General features: G+C 39.1%; 1 protein-coding gene across 4 annotated transcripts in view; it reads left to right on the top strand.

The window, feature by feature from the left end:
- Positions 1-26,112, top strand: part of THSD7B (thrombospondin type 1 domain containing 7B) — a 1,008,953-nt gene that overhangs the window by 894,548 nt on the left and 88,293 nt on the right. For all 4 annotated transcript variants that reach the window (XM_051849593.2, XM_051849594.2, XM_070071550.1 and 1 more), the window contains exons 16-17: positions 1,750-1,883; positions 10,503-10,653. In XM_051849593.2, coding sequence (XP_051705553.2) covers positions 1,750-1,883; positions 10,503-10,653 — 285 coding nt within the window. The remainder of the gene's footprint in view (positions 1-1,749; positions 1,884-10,502; positions 10,654-26,112) is intronic.

Below are 26,112 nucleotides of genomic sequence, written 5' to 3'. Positions count from 1 at the left end.
AGTAATTTGGCAGATGCCTTCTTGTATCCCATATGAAAACCAAAAAGCTTCTTTTAACTTTATGTACATTGATATACATTGAAGAGCTTATAGAATAAATCCTTAAGTTCAGTGAAAGCATCATTTTCAGCTGAACCCTCGGCCATCACCAGCTCGGGTTCCTGGCACCTGTTCACTTGGGCTCATGCCTTCTCAGTTTTGCTGATTCTTCTCCTATCACTAAATATTCCATCAGGATTTTTTTTTTTTTGACAGACTTTTCTCAGTTACAAGTTCTCACCTCCTTGCTCTAATGTAGGAACTGCTTCTGACCCTTTCACTCCATTCTTGTCAGCATTCACTGGGTGAAATGTGATTCTTTTATTACTTAATTCCTTACTTTCCTCACACTCATTTCCAGCTCTATTTTCCCTTCTCCTTTGATTCAGCCTCATGGATTCATTACTTTGTGATTTCTCTTCTCTTTGTGAGCTCCATGTGAGAGAGCCAAACAGAACCCTGTGGTTAAAAATAGTTTCTGACCTTAGTTGTGATTCCTGCGAAGCAGTCTCACAAATCACCTTTTCTCATTTGATTTCCAGCTAACATGCTGACAGTGCTCCAATTTTGTTTTCTGATTATCCCATTACACAGTGCTTTCCCTTGCATTTAGTGGGGAAACTTAACAAACAGTGGTTGTGTTTGGGTAGCACTGCCTAGTCATCATTTACAATTTCCTGAAATTAGAAAAGCAAGAGGAGGAAAGGACTGGCAAAATCTTATTTAAGAGGAAAAGCATTAATTACTGTATTGAGACTAGGTTGCGACACTCTTCATCAACATGCCTGTACCAGAGCCCTCTTTGCGTTCTGGGGGGCAGTGAAGTGGTTACCTTGTAATTTCCTGGAAAGACTGCTATGTTTCAAATACGGAAGCAATGCCTTTTAGATGCAGTTTCAGAGTCAGACAAACCTCAGTTGGCTGCCCATTGGGACACAATTTCAGGGAAAAAGTCACCTTGAGCAAATGCAAAGGAAGTAACTTAAGAGTTATTTTATTACACTCACTGTTTTTATGACAAAACAGTAAATATCCGTAGTAATTATGCCAAGCCACTAAGAGTGAGTAGCAGTATTTTTTCTTATAGTGTGTATGTGTTTGTGTGTGTGTGTGTTTGTGTGTGTGTCTGTCTTAGCTATGCTCTGTGAACATCTTACAAATAGCTAAATTTGTATGAAGCCACAGTGCCCAAGAGGCTAAGTGATTGCCTGTTAGCATTGATCATTTGGGGGCATAAGAAGAAATTTCCTGTACCAATAATACCACTTTCTTATGCATTCTAAGAACCCCTTATCAAGAGTAAATTTTCCTTATATACATTTGTTTCAATTGACATGTTAAAGTACATCTGAGAATACAGTATACCATATAATTGAGAGCTGGACCACCTAATAGAGGCTGTGTGAGCTCTTTGAGGAAATGAAATGATAATGGAATTCCTATTCGCAGTGCTAGGAAATGACTGTCCTTTGTTCTCTTCTGTGAAGTTATACCTTTGTATTTTAGTTGATTTCCTCTGTATGCTTCTTTAGGCAAGTCAATAAATTCAGAGAAGCCAAATATATCTTGCTTTTTTGGAATGTAATTTGGCTGCTTGAGCCAAAGTGTAGTTTCCCAGCCTATGTTCAGCAGGCATTACTAAAAGGTAGGCTATTTTTCTATAACATAGATAGTTCCATATAATTTTTTTCCCTTTCCCATTCTTGACAGGTGCATGAGGCAGTCCCATGTTACAGTGAGTGCAATCAGTATTCCTGGGTTGTAGAACACTGGTCTCCATGCAAAATCAACAGTGAGCTGAGATCCCTGCGCTGTGGAGGAGGAACACAATCTAGGAAAATCAGGTGTGTGAAAATGGAGAGGTCTGGGGGAGGGAGGCAGTAGAACTTAGACTTCTTGAGTAAAAACAAACGATTGCTTATCAAGGATGCTGATTTTCATCACAAAAACTCTGGATGTTTTTTATCTTTGAAGCTTCTATGGATGCCTGTGTACCATGACCTGCCATGTACTTAGTGCAAATCCCTCTGCAACACAGCTATAATCCTTACCATTCCTGCCCCCTGGTCCTTCCACTGACTCATGGCTGTCACTGTTAATAGATTAGGAGATTGTGAATGTGTTGCCAGTTCTCTTTTTTGCACAATGGTTAGTATAGTTGAGGACAGTATCATGATGTCACTACATTGAAAAGCTCCAATTTAACTCCCACTATTAACCTTGGCAGCTAGCAAAGATACCTACGAATAGTAGCTATACATTTGAATATAAAAAGAACACATCTCTGAAAAAATTAGTGAATAATGTTATTCATGAAAGAAAACTTATAAAGCTTTTGCTTTGTTAATATGCATACAGCAATAAAAATCAAAGGCAACTCATGGCTTAAATTTGTCAAGAGGTCTGTTTACAAATGATTAGTATGTACAATAAGGAGTAAAACACAGTAGAGTCAGCTATTCAATTGCAAGAATATGGGGACAGGCATTTGACATTAGCAGTTAAGCCACTGCTTGGGATACCCACATCCAATATTAGAGGACCTAGGTTTGAGTCCTGGCTTTACTGTCTGCTCCAACTTCCTGCTAGTGTCCTTCCTGGGACACAGCAGGTGATGGGTCCCTGCTACCCACATGTGAGGCCTGAATCGAGTTCCTGGCCTTTGACTTCAGCTAGGCCCAGTCCTGACTGTTGTAGACATTTGGATAGTGAACCAGAGGATGGAAGATCTCTCTCTGTCTCTCTGCCTTTCAATAGCTTTTTAGAAAATTAAATAAGGATCTATATTGTTAAAAATTGCATAACATCTGGGGCTGGTGCTGTGGCACAGCAGGTTAACACCCTAGCCTGAAGCGCTGCCATCCCATATGGGCGCCAGTTTGAGACCCAGCTGCTCCACTTCTTGTCCAGCTCTCTGCTATGGCCCGGAATAGCAGTAGAAGATGGCCCAAGTCCATGGGTCCCTGCACCCATGTGGGAGACCCAGAAGAAGCTCCTGGCACCTGGCTTCGGATCGGCGCAGCTCTGGCCGTTGCGGCTATCTGGAGAGTGAACCATCGGATGGAAGACCTCTCTCTCTCTCTCTCTGCCTCTCCTCTCTCTGTGTAACTCTGACTTTCAAATAAATAAATAAATATTTTTAAAAAATTGCATAACATGGTATATCATTGTGCCAGACAGCTGCCCATTGAGTTAATTATTAGGTTGAAGAGAATTGCCAAGGCACAGATAATTTATGTGCATTGATCATGATTCAACATAAGTGAGATTTATTTTATTCAGTAACTATGTATATACCCATAATTTTTTAATATTTCAATGTTGAAATCACTGGCAGGCATGTAGGAAGAGATGGCTGCCAACAAAGTCATAAAGGTGCTTGTCATCACCAACGCAAGCAAATGACTGGATTCAGGAAGTAAGGACAGTCTTTCTTTCCCTTTTCCCATTACCTTTCCCCCTGGGGACCCTTGGATTCAAGCTGTTGCAAATATGGAGAGTTTACTTCTTTTTTAAAAAAAATCTGGTGTGGGCATGGTGGCATAGTGGGTTAAGCCACTGCTTAGGATGTCTGCAAGCTATATTAGGGTGCCTGATTGGAGTCTAATCTCCATTGCTTTCAGTCCAACTTCCAACTAAAGAAAGGCAGCAGGTGATCACCCATGTACTTTTTGATTCATGCTACCCATGTAGAAGACCAGGATGGAGTTCCTAGCTCTAGACTTCAGCCTGGCATAGCCCTGGCTATTATGTACATTAGTAAATGAACAGGTAGAATATCTCCCACTCTGTGTTTCTCCTTCTCTCTGTGTTATTATCAATTTCAAATAAATTAATAGAGATGGATATGTAGATAAATCTTCTTAAAGAAATCCTCTGTTTTCTGTATCTTAATCTCATGATTTTGAAAAATGACTGACAAGCTTAGCTTATAAATTAATATGTAAATGAGCTGGTGGCTCTTTGTCTCATCTCATTCTGGCCTCTTAACAGTGTTAAAGGAAAAGCAGGACAAAATTAATAGCTTTAAGAGAACAAATTGTTACCAAAAGAATTGTGACAGGTTCATTCACTACTAAGCACTTGAAAAAGCACAACTTTCAGCTGAATCTCTCAGCCGTAACCTTTCAACAAAACCCCACAGAATATGATAAAATGAAAAAAGCAACTAGCAAATGCTAGTCTATAATGGATTGAATTGTGCTACCTCCAAAATACATGTGTTGACATTACTTCAAGCACCTCAGAATGTCACTATATTTGGAGAAGCTGAGGTAAAATGAGGTCATTGGCATGGGTCCCAATCCAATCAGAGTGCTGCCTTTCTCAGAAGAGGAGATTGGGACATAGATACACACAGAGGAAAAATCATGTGAGGGTTGGTGAGAAGTCAGCCTCTTAGAAATAAAGGAAGATGGTCTTAGAAGAATCAACCATGCCGACACCTTGATCTTAGACTGCTAGCCTACAGACTGGGGAGAATAAGTGTTTGTTTTTGAAGCCACGTGGTCTGTGGTATTTTGTTATAGCAGCCACGGCAGACTGATGCATACTTAGTAACATGCTCTATGTGCACGGCTACTTCTAGATGTGTAAAACAGAGCTCCTAGGCACGTTGTATTCCAAAGTATTAGTGATCTTAATAAGACTTTGTTAGAGTGAATAAAACAGCTTCTCTGTTCTCTTTCTTAAAACCTATGGACTGGAAGGCATCTTCATGACTCATCTGTGAGTACAATCATTTGGGAATTTAAAAACTAATGATGAGGGGCTGGTGTTGTGGCATAATGGGTTAACTGCTGCTTGCAACACCGGCATCCCGTATGGGTGCCAGGTCAAGTTCCAGCTGCTCCACTTCCAATCTAGTTCCCTGCTAATGCACTTAGGAAAGAGTGGAAGATGATCCAAGTCCAAAGCTCTTGGCTCCTGGCTTTGGCCTGGCCCATACCTGGCCATTGCAGCTATTTGGGGAGTGACCCAGGAGATATAAGACTTCTGTCTCAGTCTTTGTCTCTCTCTGTCTCTCTCTCTCCCTCTTATTCTCTCTCCTCCTCTCTGTAACTCTACACTTCTAATAAATAAAATAAATCTTTGAAAAAATTATTGAGGAATATTTGCCTTCTATGTATCATACACCATTCTAGGCACAGGAGATAAAATAGTGAACAAAAAAGGGTTTTTTCCTCCAAAAATTACAATGAAACAGCAGAGAAAAAATAAACCTATTAACATAATAGAATGTCTTTGCTATGAAATGACAAAGGAGAAAAATAAAATTAGATTGGGGTGATGTGGGGTACTATTTTGAAGAGTTTGGAAAAATATTTGAGCAGAAATCTGAAAAAAGTGAGAATTCCAGAGGGAGAGAGTATCCAAAGAAGGAATCATCTTGGCTTGTTGAAAGAATGAAAAATGTCCCAATAATTCAAATCATGTTTTGTGTTCTAATAGTAAAAGCTTAAGATATTGTTTTATACTGTTTTCTAACTGCAATGAGAAGCTATGAAAGATTTAAGTTGGAGGTAGGAGGAATGCCATGTTATTGCTGATATTTGAAAAGGACTTTACTGTCCGATTTAGAGAAGGTACTTTGAGGTATAGTATAACAGGAGCAGGGATGTATGTTTGAAGTCATTGCAGGATTCTATATTAAAGAAGTAGATGGTTGGACTGCATTTAATAAAAGTAAAGTTTTAAGAGTTTGAAATTTGGAACATATGTTGAAGGTAAATGCCAAAAGATCTGTTGATCTGTTGCTAAGCTGATCACAGAGAAGGGAGAAACAGAGGCATCAAAGATGTTTGTTAGTTTTGATGGCCTGAGCACTGGTGGAGATGTTATTTGTTGAGTTAGGAAATAATAGAAAAATATTTGAGAGAAAATTACAAGTTAGCTCTTGAACATGCTTGATTTGAGATATTAACATTCCAATTTAAATATTGCAGTCTGAAGTTCAGGGGAGATTGAAAATATATATTTGGATGTCATCAGCTTATATATTTTCTTTATCTTCATAGGAAATTGAGCCCTAGAGAACTCTGGTACTCACAGATTAGAGCAAAGAGAAAGATACTAAAAGGGGACTTTGAAAAAGCCAGTAAACTTAGGAGTAAGGCAAATAAGAAAACAAATGAGAGAGAGAGAGAGAGATTGTCAAGATACATAAAGTAATCCTTTCAAATGCTTCTGGTGTTCCTGAGATAAGAATTGACCATGAGTTTGACTATGGGGTGTCAGTTGATAATCTTGATAAAGAATTTTTCTGGAATGGTAATAAAACACCATTAAATTAAGTCCAAGAGGTAATAAAAAGTGGGGAAAGGGAGGAAAAGCAGTGGAGATAGCCAATACGGACAATGCTTTGGATTAGTTTGGCAGTGAACTGCAGTAGAAATGAAGTGTCCTATGAAGGGAGATGGGCAAGGAAATTGGTGATGTGAGATATGTAGAGGGTGACTAGTGTTCATCTAGTTTTCATGTCTGTACCCTTGGTATGTGAGAATCATGTGAAACCAGTAATTCTAACAGCAGTATTCTGGGAACCTGAAAGAAGTCCCTTATAGTGGCTGTCTATGTCCTAAACTCCAGAATCTGCAAATTGGGAATTTTACATTGCAAAAGAAACTTAGCAGATGTGATTAAGGTAAGATTTTCCTGTGCTAACTGGGTAGCTGGTAAGGTTGGAAGAGGAGATGAGAAAGAGAGGAAGATGTGACTACAGTGGCAAGGCATGGAGAGAAGCAATGCTGCTAGCATTGAAAGTGTAGGAAAGGATTCACCCAAGGGATAGGAGTGGCCTCCAGAACCTGAAAACGGCAGAAAGAGATCCTCCCCTGGGAATGCAGCTCTGCTGACACCTGTCACCTTAATGTTAGCCCAGTGAGACCCATTTTGGATTTTTATCCTACCAAATTGTAACAGAATAGATTGTTTCAGCTACCAGATTTTATTATTTTTCAGTGTGTAAACTTTTACTTAACCCACGTTTTCATTATGATGTCACCATACTAAAGTATACTGTGTGTTCTCTAAACCACAGACCCTTCTGTAACCCTCTCCAGATGATAAACCTTCAACTACCTGTAAGAGCAGGTGTGATAGTCACTTAGATATGTTGACTTAGGGAGAGGAGCTGAGGGCCTAAGAAATCCTTGAACACACTTTTGATAAGTGCTCCAGTATTTTTGGCTTCATTTTCATCCACATTTTCAGAGATACTTGGTGCTACAAATTCCAGAATGTTCTATCTATTCTGTGGTGTAAATGGAGCTATTTTTGTTATTGTCCCTTGACCACTTAATATTCAGCTTCCTCAAGTTGATGAGTGTGGTTAACACATGCATGTACATTTATGTTCCATTTGCTACAGGCATCCTCTCCCATGTTCTTTGTCTTTCTGGAGTAATGCCTTCCATCCACATTATTGTTGTTTGGTAACAAGTTCCTTTAATATGGATTTTGTGGTATATTGACAGTGAACAGAGACTAATGTATATGTTCAGTGGACATCATTAACAAGAAATCATACCCGTTCTTAGCAAAATAATAACAGGACACCAGCTAAGAATGTACAGGCAGAAATGAAAGCAAATTCCAGTATTCAATGTGTCTGGGAATAGCCATGTCAGCCATCCCATGGGTATGAAAGTCTACAGCTTTCCATAGATTAGAAGGTATTACTCTCTATGTACTGTTCCCTGCTAACCTCCTCAATGCAGTGACTTGTTTTTCATTAGCAGATTATAAAGGTTACTTTATTTATTTTTCATTTAGCTGATTATAAAGATTATTTTATTTTTCTGTGAAGTTTGTGTTTTCTTTTTAAATTTTGTTTATTATTTTTGTTGTATTTTATTGACTTTTATTTAAAAGGCAAAGAGATAGATAGAGACAGAGAGAGATCTCCTACTCACTGGTTCACGCCCCAAATGCCTGCAGCAGCCAGAGTTAGGCCCAGCTGAATCTAGGAGTTGGGAAATCAGTCAGGGTCTCCCACTTGGGTGACAGACACCCAACTAATTGAGCCATGACCTGCTATTTCTCAGGGTGCATAATAGCAGAAAACTGAAATTGGAAATAGAACTAGGACTCAGACTCATGTACTCATATATGGACTATGGGCATCCCAAGAAGTATCCTATCCAGCACACCAGATGTCTGTTCCCTGTTTTCTAGTTTTGGTATATGTATAAAAGAAACCCCTAAGATATAAGGTAATCCATTGAAATAGCATGGTATAGGGATCACTAAAAGCTCACTAAAAGCTCTCGAGCACACTGCTCTTAAAATATGTCTTCCTTAACCTATATATTCTATTTGAAATTAGCAGATCATCAAAGGACACCATTGATCTCAACATCATTGTCATTTTTATCTTCACTATTGTTTTCACAAAAACAAAACACTCATAACATAAGGGTCATGCCTGGTTGGTTGGTTGGTTGGTTTTTTAGTTTTGTATCATAGCACCCAGGCAAGGCAAAGAGTTGATACATTTTAAGTCTTCAAGAATATTCACTATATGAATCATTCATTAGTAACAAATAATAACTTTGTATCCTAACACCTAGCAAAAGAGACTTGCACATAGCCTGTCTTTATTAACTAGTGTTGAAAAACTAAGTTTAAAATAAATTTCTAATTGGGGTATAATATTAAGACAGAGGAGTGCCCACACCATAGAGATGCCTCTGATGAAATTACACGGTGCAATCCCACCTAGATAACCAGGCCCAGGGGGCAAGAATTACGAACCAAAACATTACCAAGACTGCCTCAACCCCTTTCCCCAAGGGTGACCACTACTGTTATTTCTGAAATCATAGATTGGCATTGCCTGTTTTTAATGTTAAATGAATAGAGTAAAACAGAATGTGCTCTTTTGTGTCTGTGTATTTTATGCAACATTATGTTTATGTCACACATGCTCTATCATAGTTCATATTTTCTTGTCGCTTTATGGCTTTTAAAATAATGTATGTTTGTCTATAATACTTTTGCTGAACACTTAGACTATTTCCTGTTTGATTAAGAATATGCTATAAGCATTTTCAGTCTTTTGGGGGCAGTTTTGTTTTGGTGCACCTTTTTTGAAAATGTTGGTAATATACAGAGAACAGATTTCATGTATTTCATAGGTGCATTTCGAAGAAGATAAACGTACTTCCATCCTTTCCCCTCCCTCTGTCAATCCTTCTCCTTCCTTTCTTTTGTTTTCTTTAATTTTTGCATATACATAATTTCAATGTACTCTATAATCAGAGGCTTAATTCACCATTAACCATAGTATTCAACAAGTAAAAAGTAGGAAAGCCACAGTTCCACAGGGGTATAAACAAGGGCCAAAAACAACAATCATAACACAAGATATCCGTTTCATTACTCAAAATTTTTTTGCATTCTATATTAACTGCCATTATCAGAGAAAACATATGATACTACCCAGCCACAAAAAAGAATGAAATCCTGTCTTTTGCAGCAAAATGGATGCAACTGGAAACCATTATGCTTAGTGAAACAAACCAGTCCCCAAAAGGCAAATATATATTTGGTGCACATTTTAAACCTTTTCTTTGTAAATAGTAGGGGAGTTTTTAGGTGACATGGTGTATGAATGAGCCTTATCAGACACTGCCAACCAGTTTTCAATGCAGCTGGTGCTCCAAACACCAGAGTCTGAAAAGTTGCTCTGACTCCCCTTCTTGAAAACTCTCGGTATTTTCCAAATATTTAACTTAATCCATTCATGAGGGGGGGAGGGGTGCAGGTTTTTAGTTATGTGCACCTGGGTTTTAATTTGATTGAATCTCCATCATTCTTAACTGGACCATTACTATGTATCTCAGCAACAGGTGCACTTCTCCCAAAGCCTAGCACAGGTTAATCTGAGCAGCTGTAGTGTGTGCATGCATGCAGAGTGCTCTTTACTCTTTGGTTTCTGATAAGTAGTGAAATGCCTTGCTTAAGTGCAAAGATTACCTGAAAGAATCATAAATTCAGTTGGTTTTTCGTGTGATCGTGTGTTGGAGATGGGGAGTGCAGAGAGGAGGAAAGTTTGGAAAAAAAGTTTAGGAAATGTTAAGAGTAACATGGGAAATATAGAGCCTCAAGCTATTACAAGGGGATGGGTTTATTCAAAGGAGAGTCTTCAAGATTTGTTACAATAAAAAGAAGATTCACTCAGTGCTGGAACTGAGAAGAGATACTCGGAGTTCTTCAAGTATTACAGATGTCTGTAGTCTGTTTTGTTTGTTTTTGGTCTGCTGAGTAAGGGTTCTATGTAGTGGGTTATCGTTCGAAAGGCCCACTGGCTGAAGAAGAGATTTTTTTTTGTCCCTAGCTTCTCTGCTGCTCTTATTTTAAATTTACTGTCTTTGGGAGTTCAGTAACTGTGGAAATCGTGACTGTTTTATTTCCTCTCCACTGATGTAAGCAAGCTAGCTATCTGAAGTCTTGTCTTACAGGTGTGTGAATACTGCCGATAGTGAAGGCGGGACAGTGGATAGCAGCCTGTGCAATCAGGATGAAATTCCCGCCGACACCCAGCCCTGCTCTCTCCCGTGTCCCAGTGAATGCGTCATGTCTGAGTGGGGGGCGTGGAGCAAGTGCCCAAAGGTAATTTCTCTTCTATTGTCAACACTCTCGTTCTCTAGTGCCTGCTTCACTCTGTTCTCGAAACGTTTACAGCTTTGCTCTCCGAACTGTTCTCCTTGTTCCATGGGAAATAACTCTCTTGAGAAAGCCAGAGAGTGAGAGAAAAGGTAAAGAATTTTCTGTAAGAAAGTGAGCATTTTAAAATGCTTGTGCTTCTAAGCCTTTATTGTGGGACAGGATTGAGGAAAATGAGCCTGTAATGATCACACTAGGGATTGGCTGAGCACTCATTGTTAAAGGGGTCTTTAGTACGAAAATGATTCTCATTATAATCTCTTGGTTCTGTTCCATTTTTGTCCTGGAAGAATCAATTGTGTCTTAGAATCTCACCTCCATGTGTGTAGTTTATCCTCTATATGTGGCGATCATTTTTTGCCTTTTAATGTTTTCCAAAAGAAGAGATGGTTTTACTATGTTTCTACTTCTTCCCAAATTGACAAAGCTGTAAAGAACTTACTTATATTTTTCTTCATTAAAAAAATGGACTCACAGCATGAGAATGTCAAGATAAATATTCAAGTAGCCTAACTCAACTTATCAGTCCTTAAAAGTAAATCTAATATTTTAAACATATCTCCATAAAGATGGAAAACAGAAAATGTAGATTAGAAACATATTATATGGATTCAAACATTAGAGAGCAAAGAATTAGTATATCTTTTTTAATTTATTTATTTGACAGGTAGAGTTATAGACAGTGAGAGAGAGAGAGAGACAAAGAGAAAGGTCTTCCTTCCATTGGTTCACCCCCCAAATGGCTGCTACGGCCGGAGCTACACTGATCCGAAGCCAGGAGCCAGGTGCTTCTTCTTGGTCTCCCATGCGGGTGCAGGGGCCCAACACTTGGGCCATCCTCCACTGCCCTCCTGGGCCACAGCAGAGAGCTGGACTGGAAGAGGGGCAACCGGGACTAGAACCCGGCACCCATGTGGGATGCTGGCGCCACAGGCAGAGGATTAGCCAAGTGAGCCACGGCGCTGGCCCCCAAGAATTAATATATCTTGATTTCAGCTGCCCTAGTGATACTTTGTGGATAGGTTATGGAAATGGAATACACTTTTGAAATCACTTCATATCCTACATTGGAAGTTTTTGATTATTGATTTTTATTAAGTATTATGATCTAACCTCTGATGATATTTCTGTAATACTGTTCTTGAAAGAGATTTCCCTGTTACTTTTTTTTTTATATATATTTGTTGAGTTGCTCAGAGGGCAACACAATATTAAAATGAAGAGTAAAAAATAACCTACAGTTATGGGATGCTTGTAGTACTAGGTTGTTTATTTCCTGTGTAACTTGAATATAATGAAAATTAGCACACTTGGCACCACTTCCACTCAGGTATTATTGTGAGTCCTTTGTTCAGCTGAGGAAACCACACAGAGTTCCACACTTCACAAGTGATGCGCCGCGAATGATCCTCACTCTGTCTGATGAAGCCAGAGCCTTTGGTCTTTTATTCTTAACTCAATGATTTTAGAAGAGTTACAGTTAGAGTGAGACTCAGTACTGCCCTTTCTTTGAAGCACAGTATTTAAGAGCAAAGCAAGTTGTTTTAGCAGTGTGTATGATGACTTGATGAGTGAATACATGTATTCACACGTTAGAAAACACAGTTTATTAATGAACCTGTATGAGGATTAGCGAACTGAAGAATTTTAATTACACATGGTTGTAGGCTCCTCCTCACTTATTTTCTCATTTACTCTCAGTAGATCCTATTCAAATGTAATTATTTTGCCATGAAAATGTTGCCCTCTTAAGTCAAAAGTACCTGGCCACTGGACTAAAATGTGTCTTGGAAGAGCAAAGTACACAGGGTGGTGATGGGTCAGCAGCATTCTGCTTTTGCTTCTTTGCAGTTTCTATTTTCTGTAGGGTTTGTGGGTTTGTCTTTCCCAATACAATCATGCTATTGTTGACAGGCTTAGAAATTGCAGATAAGGGAAATAGTTCAACCTTCTTTCTGTGTCTGGAAGATGACACAGTTCTGCTCAGGGTGAATTGAGATGGGTGTCGCTCCCCGTCTTCGTGGAGGAACGACACAGGACCCTGCGCTGTTCTTTGGTCTGCTCGGCCCTTCCCGGGTTTGCTGCTGGTTCTTCCCGGGTTGGCTACCGACCCTTCCACCTCCATGGAAGGGCGGTTCCCCCCTGCCACATTCCCCACTTCCGCGGGGGAGCGGCACACCGCCAGCCAGCTCTCTCGGGGGCTGCACAGGTGTTCCTTCAGATAGATGTTCCCCTTAGATGTTCCTGGTGCATGTTGTCTCTCTCCTCCTTTATAGTCCTCTTCCACCAATCCCAACTCTGCTACCCACACGCCGAGTACGCTGCTCTCTTCCAATCAGGAGCAGGTCCTACAGTTTATTGGTTGAACTGGAGGCAGCTATGTAGAAGCTGTTTCCTCCTCTCCCAGCGCCATATTGTGGGAGAGCAGATGCATAGAATAAGTCTTAATTCCAGTAACTTAGTCTAGTCCGAGTTACTCCCAGTTGCTCCCCACAGACGGGTTCTCCTCCAACTGCTGATAAATAGTAGGAATAACAGCTATGACAGCAGTGCCCACTTCCCCTGAGCATGTCTTGTGTAACCGGCACTGTGCTAGAAGCTCTGTGTAGTTTCACAACACTGGGCTGTGATGGCAAGAGCCCTTGTCCTTGCTTAGTCAGATCTGCCAGACTGCAATAGCCATTTCCTCTCTCAGATGGCACGGGAAAAAGAATGTCAATCAGGCTCATACCTGATTACTGTCCCTATATCTACATACACCACATAATTTTAATATGTTACAAGGTCCCATCATAATGCCCCAGTATCATAGGAATTTAATCAAGCTGAATCATTTTGCCTGGTGTTTAATAGCACTCCAATATGCATTTCCTCAGAAAAAGGACACGGCTATTTCATAATCAACCTCTGTACCGATTTAAGGATTCTAGTTACCATTATTGTTCCAGATTATTCTTTGATGGTTGGAAATATAACATTTGTTAATAGAATTAATTCACTGTGGTATTTGTTTGGTTTCGCCTGCCTTGGCCCTTCAGAGCCAAACATATATGTAAGTTGAATATAGCTTTATGTCTGATTGTGGCAAGTTCTTTATACTTTCGTGTTACAGGATCCTATCAGAAAATAGGAACAATGACAACTATTTTCCCATACTGTGTAAGAACTAGAAACAAGCTGTATAAAGTGAATAGCACAGAATATTACTTACTACAGCAGTGTAGGGAAGCAGAGGAGGATAGAAAAGAGTAAGAGGGTGAGGAAGCAAAGGACGTCAAAGGCCTGCACCCATTATTCACAGTACTGTTGGAAACTGAAGGGACAGGTAACAGTACATTCTCTAGGCTGTACTGGAAACCCCTCCCCCTTCCCTTGAGCAATATGTTACTATTTGATCTTACAGAAATATAATGTAGCTTCCTTTACTGAAAAACAACTTATGTCTAGTTTAATAGTAGTCCCTCAAATTAAGACAGCTAACTAAATGAATGGGTTACTGACCTCGCAGCTGCTGCCCATTGCAAACCAGACAGAAGAACAAACAAGACAATAGCATTGAAAATTGTGCTGGGATCATTTGAAGCCTTATTGAGAAGAGCTAGAGACTGTAAATGAATCAAGCAAAACAAACTCAATTCAAAGAGTAATTTGAAGAAAATGGAAAACCATGTGTTTTATTTATTTCATGTTCTTTTTTTTCTTGTTCCCATAACACATACACCTATCATTATTTTTTTCAACATGCTTGCTTTTCTAGAATGATTTAATTTGAAAAACTTAAAGAATTATACATAAAAAACTTTCCCAATAGTGTTTACTTTTTTTTTTTTTTTTGACAGGCAGAGTGGACAGTGAGAGAGAGAGAGAGACAGAGAGAAAGGTCTTCCTTTGCCACTGGTTCACCCTCCAATGGCCGCCGCGGCCGGCGCGCTGCGGCCGGCGCACCGCGCTGATCCGATGGCAGGAGCCAGGAGCCAGGTGCTTTTCCTGGTCTCCCATGGGGTGCAGGGCCCAAGCACCTGGGCCATCCTCCACCGCACTCCCTGGCCACAGCAGAGAGCTGGCCTGGAAGAGGGGCAACCGGGACAGAATCCGGTGCCCCAACCGGGACTAGAACCCGGTGTGCCGGCGCCGCTAGGCAGAGGATTAGCCTAGTGAGCCGCGGCGCCAGCCAATAGTGTTTACTTTTGAAAAGTGTTTCTGGGCTGGTGCCGCGGCTCACTAGGCTAATCCTCTGCCTGCTGCGCCGGCACCCCGGGTTCAAGTCCCGGTCGGGGCACCGGATTCTGTCCTGGTTGCTCCTCTTCCAGTCCAGCTCTCTGCTGTGGCCCAGGAGTGTGGTGGAGGATGGCCCAAGTGCTTGGGCCCTGCACCCCATGGGAGACCAGGAGAAGCACCTGGCTCCTGGCTTCGGATCAGTGCGGTAAGCTGGCTGTAGTGCGCTGGCCGCAGTGGCCACTGGGGGGTGAACCAATGGCAAAAGGAAGACCTTTCTCTCTGTCTCTCTCTCACTGTCCATTCTGCCTGTCAAAAAAAAAAAAAAAAAAAAAAAGAGAGAGAGAGAGAGAGAAAGTGTTTCCATGTATAAATACATACATAAAGGCATATATTTATATACATGTACAAAAATGTATATACCCATTTAATAATTCATTATTTATTGCCCGATATCTTAAATATTTTCCAATATTTTTAATTTTTTTATTTGACAAGCAGAGATAAGGAGAGAGAGACAGCGCTTATCTGCTGTTTCACTCTGCAAATGACTGCAATGGACAGCATTGGGCTGGGCTGCTGCTGGGAGTGTGTACTCAATCTGACTCTCCAAAGAGGGTGGAAGGGACTGAATTGTTTCATCACCACTGCTGCCTCCAAGAGTCTGCATCAACAGGGAGCTGGAATTGGGAGCAGAGCTCGACTCAGATCCCTGGGTCATGCTCAGATGAGATGAGAGCATCCTAACCGACCCTTTAAACAGTAGGCCAAATGCCAATTCCTTAGCCCCTAGTTATCATTCTGGTACTATACATTGCAAAGTTATACTATTTGATGTTTGTAGAATCATTTATTCTTCAAGAGACATTTCTAAGTTACTGGATTCAAATATTTTAGAACATTTAAACCTGTGCATCCCTGATGTATCTGAATGAATATATAGTTGTCTTCATTTATGCTCCCATTCTTACAGAAGTTTTCCATTGTATAATACAGACTTTTTATTCTATGGCTCTCCTTGTAGGATTGCCAACAGAGTTTTTGAAACAATAATATTGATGGACAAAACAAAGAGGGTCTTGGAGCTAAATTTCCAAACTGATGCATAGTTTGCAGAAGCAAGACTTTAGAAACCCTCCTCAAAAAGGTGACTTAGGTTAGCAAACCTATTTGAACTTGAATTGATTCTCCTCCAGCTCAGTTCCTCAGGGGATAGCTAGAACTGTAGCAGGCATCACCCTCAGACAGTGAAAATTGGAGATCATTAAACAGTGGTCCAAACAAAAGCTCATGATCAAGCAATGATTCAAATCTTTGTATTGTCACCAGGTCACCCTCTGAAGAAGGATCACAAAGGAACACTTTGCAAAGAAACTACAAAGGGCTTATGTGAAACTGCAGTCTACTCAGTCATAGTCTCAATATTGTGCTTCCAAAATATACTTTATTTCTATATTTCATCCTTTCTCTGACTCTCTATGTGTGCAGGATACACCTGGGAGAACTGTGCAGAACACTGCCATTATTCTCACAGGCAAATGCACTGCTTTTAAAGAGAAAGAAAAGCAGGCCAGTTTTCTGACAAATGATCTATAATTAAGAATTTGAGGTTAAGAAAATTACCCTCTTCATGGGACTGCGCTGTTATTTTTGGGAAAGGATGTGAGCAGTGATATGTTATCACTGGTGACTCAACATTTTCATCACCTTGGCACCTCTGTAGGTTGTGTTTCAAAGAAGCAATTTACCCCAACATCTAGTGCTAGCACTCAGCTTCAAGTACTCCCTCAATCTCTCCTAACAGGCTTTAATGATCATGTGACAACCTGCATTTGTCTCTGGAGGACATCCTAGTGGTCCAGACCCTTAAGCTACCCAGTGCTTTTCTTTGCTTCATAGATAATAGTCGGAGGAAGACAATGATGGTAGTTCCTTATAATTTGGACCACAAATTCTGATTGTCTCTGCTAAATTGATATTGAGTCTTGTCAGAAGATGATAATTCATTATTCCAGGGCTTGTGGAATATTTTGCCCCCCCCTCTATAATGAGATTTAATATCACTTATAGCCATTCTGGTTTCCAGAAACACATGAGCCTCTGCCAGACTAGGGTGCTTAATTTCATGCAACAGCAGCAAATGACAATTTGATAAAAGCAGCCTGAGTTACTGAAGTTTTTGGAACTTAATATACTTGAGATAATTCTTTCTTACATGGTCTGAATTCTTTGAGTCTCAATATCATTGATTTGAAGTATAAAATAAGGTTCTAATCTCAGAATTCTACCTATGAAATGCATGAAATCCATTCTCTTTATACTAATAAAAATTAAAAATAAAATAAGGTTCTATTGCTCTCAACTCTCTCTGCTTTTTCTTCCCTTTTCCCCTTTATTTCCCTCTCTCTCTGTTTCCCTTTTTATGTCTACCTTATCTTTATTTTATAGTTAAATATTGTTCATGATTTCTTTATTTCAAAGGTACAGTGACAGAGAAAGAGGGAGAATCAGATTCAGAGATTGTCCATCTGCTGCTACATTCCCTGAACGGCCACAGTGGTCAGATCTGGGACAGGCTGAGGGCAGGAACCAGAAACTCCATCCAGATGTCTCATACGGGTGTCAGGGACTCAAGTGCTTTGTCTGTCTTCCACTGCTTTTCCAGGCACGTTAGCAGGAAGCTGACCTGGAAGTGGCCTACTTGGGACCCCTACTGGCCTTCCTAAATGGGATGCTGGCATTTTATTGCAAGCAGCAGCTTACTCTGTTGAGCCATGACATAGGTCTCATATTACACTGTTTGGTTGTTGCAGTCATTTGGGGAGTGAACTAGAGAAAGATTGCCCTCTCTGTGTCTCTTGCTCATTGCTGCTCTCATTCTACTTTTCAAATAAATAAATCTTTTTTTAAAAAATAACATAACAAGCCCTGCACATTGGTCACCTCACTTCAGCAATTTCTGCTCCCTCAATTACCTTCCCTTCTTCTGAAAGCACACCTTGAAGAAATCACACATTTAGTACTATTTCTTCCATAAATACTTTGTAAAGCTTCCTAAGAAATAATGACTTATGACAACAGCTAAACCTAAGCACAATACTTTTTTTACACCTCTCATGCAAGTGATACTATAAAGATAATTCAAAGACAATTATAGAATGGCTGGCATTGTGGCACAGTGAGTTAAGCCTGTGCTATCAACACCAGCATCCAATATCAGAGCTCCAGTTCAAATACAGCTACTGGGCTTCCAATCCAACTCCATGCTAATGTGACTGAGTAAGAAGTGAAAAATGGCCAAGTGCTTGGGCCCATGCCACCCAATTGGGAGTTCCAGATGGAGTTCCAGGCTCCTGGTCACTGCAGCCACATGGGGAGTGAACCAGTAGATGGGAGTTCTCTCACTTTTTCTCTCCCTCCCTCCATCCCTTGTTCCCTCTCTCACTCAGCCTTTCAAATAAATGTTATTTTTACAGAGAGAGAATTAGAGAGGACAGGAATTGTCACTGCTACCAGTGGGAAAATTTATAATTGAATTGGATTTATGCTCTCATTGTAAACAGCTTATAAAATGGCAAAATTACATAACTCAACATTTTAGGACCTTGGCCAGCACATATCACAGGAGTTGGGTCACTTTTAGGGAAGAAAACTGAATGAGATAAACTTTCTGAATGAAGGTACAGTAGAGATGATGAAGCAAGGAATGAGATTCCGGTGAGACCCTGATATGGATCCAGGATCTGCATCCAAAAGGTAGAGGAAACTGAAATTTGAAGAGAAAGGAAGCAAATAAAGAAATAAATTTAGGTATCTGTATGAGTCTCCTTGGTTAAATACTTGTTGGCACTCACATACGTGGAGTTCAGGCAAAGAGTGACTTTGGGGGAGCTGCACAATATATACATTACATAGCATAACATAGCCAATATCATCTAGAAGACAATTTTACTCCAGGCAGCCTGAATAGAAAGGACTCTTCAAGCACTAAAGCAATCTGATGACTACCCTACGTGGCTTTTGCCTTAAAAGGAGGGATACACTAGCCTCAGTGTCAGAATGCTCCAGAGCTTTCCTGATGAGATTTAAAGACAAAATCCAAAGGCTCAAACAGGTTCACAAGTAACATTACTACCTCCCAAAACAAACTTCAACTCATTCAAATGCAAACAACACTCTCCAAGATTCAGTGATGTAATGGCTTTCACAGTATCTGGTGTAGATAATCAGTGTGAGGGCATGACAGGACAGGCGTAGCTCTGGAAATGGTTTCCTTTCTTCCTTCTTGTCATCTAATTCCCCTCCTTCCTTCACCCCTCCCTTCCTTCCTTCTTACTGAATTTTGCTTCTTGAGCTCTGGTCTGATTTTACAATATTTCCACATTGTGAAAAGTCTTTCAGCTTCATCCCTATAACATGGACATTTCTGTGTATTATATATCATATCTAATTAGTAACAAATGTGACCCATACGAAGAAGAAAAGCAGTCAATAAATGTAGAATCATAACAAACAGAGATAATAGAATTTGAATTTTAAAAACAGCTATACTAAATGTTTTAAGGATGCTGTATGATTTTAGTCCTGAAATGTTATTATTTGGATAGTACTGGTGGACAATCTTATGAGAACAAATGGAGGGAATGGCAGAAAATCTCAATATTTAATACAAGGGCAGTCTTCTACTGGAACCCTTTGGTTTTTTATTTTTTAAGATTTTATTTATTTATTTAAAAGTCAGAGTTACACAAAGAGAGGAGAGGCAGAGAGAGAGAGAGAGAGAGAGAGAGAGAGAAAGGTCTTCCATCCGCTGGTTCCCTCCTCAGTTGGCTGCAACGCCTGGAGCTGTGCCGATCCGAATCCAGGAGCTAGGAGCCAGGAGCTCCTTCCGGGTCTCCCATGCAGGTTCAGGGGCCCAAGGACTTGGACCATCCTCTACCGTCCTCCCAGGCCACAGCAGAGCTGGATCGGAAGTGGAGCAGCCAGGTCTTGAATTGGCAGCCATATGGGATGCTGGTGCTTTAGGCCAGGGCTTTAACCTACTGTGCCACAGCGCCGGCCCCTGGAACCCTTTGTTTTTGAAGTGTAACACCATGCTCAGTTGTGTCTAGTGCAGAAATTCTCTGCTTTACCTTTCCAAGTACTAAAATTCCAGTTGTCCGCTGAAATTGAGGAGGCAGGCATTTGGCTATACCAACTGAGCAGAGGTTGTCTCTGTATGAAGGTGTAATGATATATCTTATTGGTCAACTTGACTGGCTTTTAGGGTACTCAAACATTTGGTCCAGCATTATTCGGAGTGTGTCTGTGAGAATATTTCTGGATGAGACTGACATTTGAATCGGTAGACTGAGTAAAGCTGATGGCCCTCCCTAATGTGATTTGGCCCCATCACATTAGGCCAGAACAGAATAGGCTGGTCTTCCCAAGAACAATAGGAAAGTCGTCCTGGTTGCTTAGAGCTAGGATGTCATCTTGTGTACCTTTGTACTCAAACCCGCATTTCCCTGACTCTCAAACCAGCATGGCTGTAGACTGCAACTATACCATCAGCTTTGCTGGGTCTCCAGCTTGCTACCTGCTGACCTCAGAAGCTGTCAGTCTCATATAAAGCCAACCCTTATAAGAAACAAACAAGCCAATGCCTACAAATATATACATACCGACGCTTGCACCATTGCTCTTTTTCTCTGGAGAACTTTAACTTACACAGGAAGTTTAACATACTTTTGATTCATATGCCAGTTTTGAACAGCACTTTCACCACATTATTTAGATGTTTCTCAGATGATATTCAAATTACTAATCTTTTCAAGATTTATGGTCCAAATGGTGTTCCAGTTTTCCATTATTGGTTTGGGATTCAGTATTCTCAGTTCTTCTCTAAGTGAGTCGTCATAAGAATTTTTGAGCTTCTCCAATTTTAATACTGTTACATCATTGTAGTTTATTGCTGTTATTTGTACACTGTTAGAAATAAATGTCATTACTCTTATTTTAATTCCCCTAATGTCACATTAGTGGCAATTTTGGAAGCATTAGTATGTGGTCTTCCATCTTTCATTAAAAATTAGAGATAAAAATAATTAAAAGATAATTCATTTTCTGTTATTTGAAAATCTGAGATCTATGCCTAGATGGGGTCCTCAAAAATTCATAAGAATTGTGTATTATGAAAAAATTATGCATGGATTTTAAAAATTTTTAAACTGATCTTTTCATTTCCATGAATTTTTAAAACTCCTTAATATGTCAAAAATTCAAGTCTTTCTCTTTGCTGTGTTTACTACATTTCTCTGTCTATTTCAAAGTGACAATATTTCCTAGAAGAAGGAATGAAAATTCTGTATCTGCTTCTTTTATTTTTTAGTCTGTCAGAGATTTTGCCTTTCAGTGCCGTATGTGCTCATGGTGAGTAGGGTCAGTATATTGTCGCTGAGGATTTCACAAGTCCTGATATGCTTCCCATCATATTAATAATACATGGCGAACTAGGCAGTCCTAAAACAGATGTGCTATAACAAACTAGAAATAAACTCTGTCTCAAAAAGATGGAGGTAGGGTAACATGTAAGAATGCTTTGAGGTTCTTAACAGTTCAGTGGTCTTGGTTGTACATTCAGATCAACTTTTTTTTAGCTGAAAATTTTTCAAATAAGAATCCAATAAAGTTTAATTTGAAATTTACCATGTTGAGTTGGTTTCAAAAATACTCAACATTCACATTTTATATATTATAAAATGATATCCCTGTCCTTATTTGTGAGGAATGTTATTTAAAAAACATATCTGTATAGAGATCTATGAGAATATTTTAAAAGTTTGTGGGAAAATGTAATCAAAAGATAAATTTATTTTGGTACAAAATGATTTTGAGAACTTTGTATGTATGGTTTTTTCATAAATATATCTCTCTTCTTAAAAACTTCTATTGATGATATTGCTTTAATTATATTCAATTTCTGATTGCTCAAAATAGCAGATAAAGCTTCTGAAACCAAAATCATGTCTTTGTGGTTAAGTATATTCTGATCATATATCAGTTATATGTTGTGTCCCCTTGTATTTAACTTACCGTGATATGTTGTGTCCCCTTGTATTTAACTTACCGTGAAATAAAATAAGTCAAATTAAATTCATCATAGCATGTACAAATTTAGTTAGTGTATGAATTGTGCAGAGACCCTACTATGAAGAGAATTCTTTATCTTCTTTTCTTTCTTCTCATTCTTTTTCCTCCCTCTTCTCCTTCTTTTTTAGTATTATCAGTTCCATATAATTATGTTCCATTGTCCAGTCAAAGAATGGATTGATCAGCACATTTTATCCATTGTTATTGTATATCTTAAATTATTTTTAAAGGTTTGAAATATGATAATGAAACAAAATGAGTATGTGTAAATTGAAGAGATGCTAGAGAATACATATCACTGTGGAATATAAGGATACAATAGTATTTGCCCATTAGTTTCATAAATATCTAAGACCCTTTTGTTTGGTATTTTTCCAAAAAGAGCTGGTTTTAAACCAGCATTTATGATAGCTCAGGCTCTAAGAATATGTGGTCAGAATGGAGGTTCATATACTTGTGTATTATTGTGATTGATAAGCCAAATTAATGCTTTTATGAACCATTGGATCAAACATGAAAAAACATTGTTGGATGCAATGAGATTTATAATGATGGAATTTCTGATGATATTATGAGACACCGGAATAACTGGGCTATGATTCCTTGACTTTCAAACAATCTTAGGCCATAGAAGTCTCTGTTGCCCATCAGACCAGAAGGTATGATCTTTCAGTGCTTGGAAACTGGTTTATTTCTGTTTAAAATGCATGCACTGTCCATACATGTGAGCTAGCCGTCAGAGTCATTTCCTAATGCGGGAGTGTCCAGTGGGCAAAATAGGAAGAAAAAACTTTTTTTTTTTTAAAAAAAGAGTATTATTTTCTGTATCTTATCTGTACAATGGAACTGTATCTGGGAATCATGGGAAGAACTGACAGAAAAAGATAATACATTATGCATTGCAGTTTCCTTAGGGAATATTGCAAAGAGTACACAACTTTGTTGGTTATTGTTTAATTGATTGGGGCTATATTGTTTCCTGGCAAAATATTTACTGTTAGATTATAATTCCATTTTGCTAAAACTCAGTTGGAAATGGAATTCTAATATGTATTTGAAGCATAATACATTTCACTCATCTCATACCTTCTGTTCTTGGGCATGATTCCAGTTGCTCTGACAATGAGGGTACTTTAAAATCAAATTTGAAACCCCCTCTTAGGTTCTTTGTCTCTTGGCCGCTGACCAAGTGATGCCTTATTTCTATCAAACACTTGAGGAAACTAGAAGCCAAGTCTTCTATATGGAGAGGTAGTCTTCATTTTGCATATCCATAACATATTTATTTAAAAGTATTCCTTATAGAGTTCCTAGACAGAAAAATGTAGAGTAAATAAAAGCCCCTAGTGATTCTGCTAGGGGCTCCCTTGCCTACCTCCTACTTCTCCCATTCCTTCATTCTTTCATCCCGTTTCCTATTTGCCCAGTTGACTTCCTTTCTTTCTTCTTTTGTCTTCATCCCACTCTCCTTACTGAGTACATATGTATCTTTCCAATATGAAGCCCACAAAAGCCAGAACACATTGTTTTTGCACTGCTGTGGGTAGACTGCAGATTAGACTGATGCCTTGGTCACCTGCTGTGTGGTTTATTTTCTTGAAGCAGCCGATATAATGAAAGATCCTCAGAACTAGAAATATATCAGACATTTGCATTGGACAAATCTAGAATTTGGATCAGGAATAAAATATGACTTTCTTTTTTATGCTCCTGAAAAATTTAGCTAGAAAAGTAGGTTCTTTATTATTCTGGTTCTATATCATTTAGATCCCAGTCCACAGATCCTGGTATGATTTCTAAACTATTTGCTAATTCATAAAATAAAGTGATTACATGGTGGCTGGTGAGCATTTACATTGGTTTGGCTTATACAGTAAGTTAGGATACAAGCATTTATCAGACAGTTGTTATTGTTCCAAACCCGCTAGAGAAGCATTCACTTTAGTTTAAAGGCTGCACATTTCCCTATAAATGGTTTGTTGTGAATAATGTAAATGTACATCCCTGAGAATAAATTAAGTACATTTCCTGATATTGTTAATGTGTTACAGCAGCTGTGCCATGCATCACGGGAATAGCATTTATAGATTAGTATACTCTATCTAGGCCAAGCTTGTAAATATCTGTGCAACTCATAATTCAGTGATTTCTAGCTCTGTAAAGACAACCTGAGAGGTTTTCCTTTTCTTTTTCCCTCTCTTTTTTTGTGAGAGTGACAAACATCTTGCTCAAATAAATTCATTTTGAATGTTTTTATAAAGCTTTACTTTTTAATAGAAACTATGAATTACTGTAGAGCAAGGAAGAGTCAACTAAAAAGCATATGGAATGACTCTCAGCGCATGTAGTTGGTTCATCATTCAAGTATCCTTTTCCCTTTTCTCTATCAAAGTATCCTTTTGGGATGACTTGGGAATTCACTCTAGGCTTGAGACTCTAGGCAGGGAGTGACGATTTTCCAATGCCTTTGGCTTCTGGCTTCCTTTGTCCTTCTCTTCTAAACCATTCTCTTCCTTTTCTCCCTCCTTCCATCCCCTTCCCATACATAAACACAGCATACCCCCCCCCATACAAGAGTGTGTGTATGTATTATAGAAAGTAATTCAGGCACATTTTGTCTGCACCCATTCCTGTCAGTTTGATTTTATTAGAACTTAAGACATACCAGAGCAAACTGGACATACAGCTTTGGGAACAACATACAATTGTATAGATCAGTATGTATCCTTAAAAGCTATCTTCTAGATAGAGGGAATTGTAAAATAAAAACAGTATTTCTTCATTCTAGGCATTTTGTATATAGTATCTTATTTAATACACACGGTATAGCATTATTAGGTTCTTTTTACTTGTAAGGAAGGTAAAGGATACAGAAGTGAATTAGCTAATCAAACTCACAATACTTGGGGTTGCAGGGTCAGAATTTGAAATTGACTGTAATTCAAAAGCCAGCATGCATAAGCTTTCAGCTTGATCCAGTCATTGAGAATTGTAGCAATCATCATTTTAATCTGATGAAAATGTGTTCTGCTTATTTAATAGAGGGCGCTGAAATGTTACCTCCAATAACTGCACTTTAGTATCTATATGTACAGTGGCCTGTCCCCTCCCACATTAACCTCTATTGAATTCATTCATCTCTTTCTGGTTGCTTGGGCTCCAGGCTAAGAGAACATACTAACCTTCTTGTAAGACTTCAATCCAAATTAACCTTCAAAATACTGTTTATTTCTGGGGCTACGTCAATAAGGAGTAGAAAATCCTTGCAATGGGGAGCTCTTGCTTGTGCCACAGATCTGGGTCTTCCATCTCTGAAGATGCAACTGCAGCCAGCATCCGCCTTCCTTATGCATGCCCCCTCACACTCTATGGTCTGCTTGTCATCCGTTTTGTGCTCCAACAACTTTCAATTTGTTTCTTGTGGTACTTGAGTGACTTGGTCCCAGCCTTTGTACTAGCGGAGATGAGGTGGAACTGGATGGCTCTTGGTTTCCATTCAGATGAAGCTTTGCTGAATTGCAGTCTCCTGGTATAGTCCAGCAGGAGCTCCTCCCCTCCTCTGAGTACCCTACAGGTGCAACACGGACAGTACCACTTTGTATGTGTAGAGTGCTTTTTGTTCTTCAAGGTGCTTTCAAGCTAATTTCACTTCATTATCTTCACATTGTTGTGAATTATTTTCAAATATAGTAAATGTGTGATCAAAGAAATGGAGAAGTAACTTTTATTTCTATAGGCAGTGACTTTTTAAGGAAATGGACTTCTGCTAATGCCTCTTTGATAATCTTGCTGTGTTAAAAATAAATTCTTTACATCTCAAATTTTCTTTATAGGATGGTTCTGACATAGGAACATTCGGATCATTGAAGAGTGTGCTTGGAAGATTTTAGTCACCCATGAAATTTAGAGACAAGATTCATTAGGCACTGTTATAATATGAGTAATAGTAAATTATTCTTCTTGCTATTGCATTAATACTCATATAACGAGCATATAGAGATAATATTTGATGCAGTAATTGACATACAAGAAGTAAAGAACATATCAAATTCTGGTCTC

This window comes from Oryctolagus cuniculus, chromosome 3 (genome assembly GCF_964237555.1).
Source record: "Oryctolagus cuniculus chromosome 3, mOryCun1.1, whole genome shotgun sequence".
In the NCBI taxonomy this organism is placed as follows: Eukaryota; Metazoa; Chordata; class Mammalia; order Lagomorpha; family Leporidae; genus Oryctolagus; species Oryctolagus cuniculus.
The sequence above is the reverse complement of the archived record's forward strand: the minus strand, read 5'-3'. Positions and strand labels throughout refer to the sequence as shown.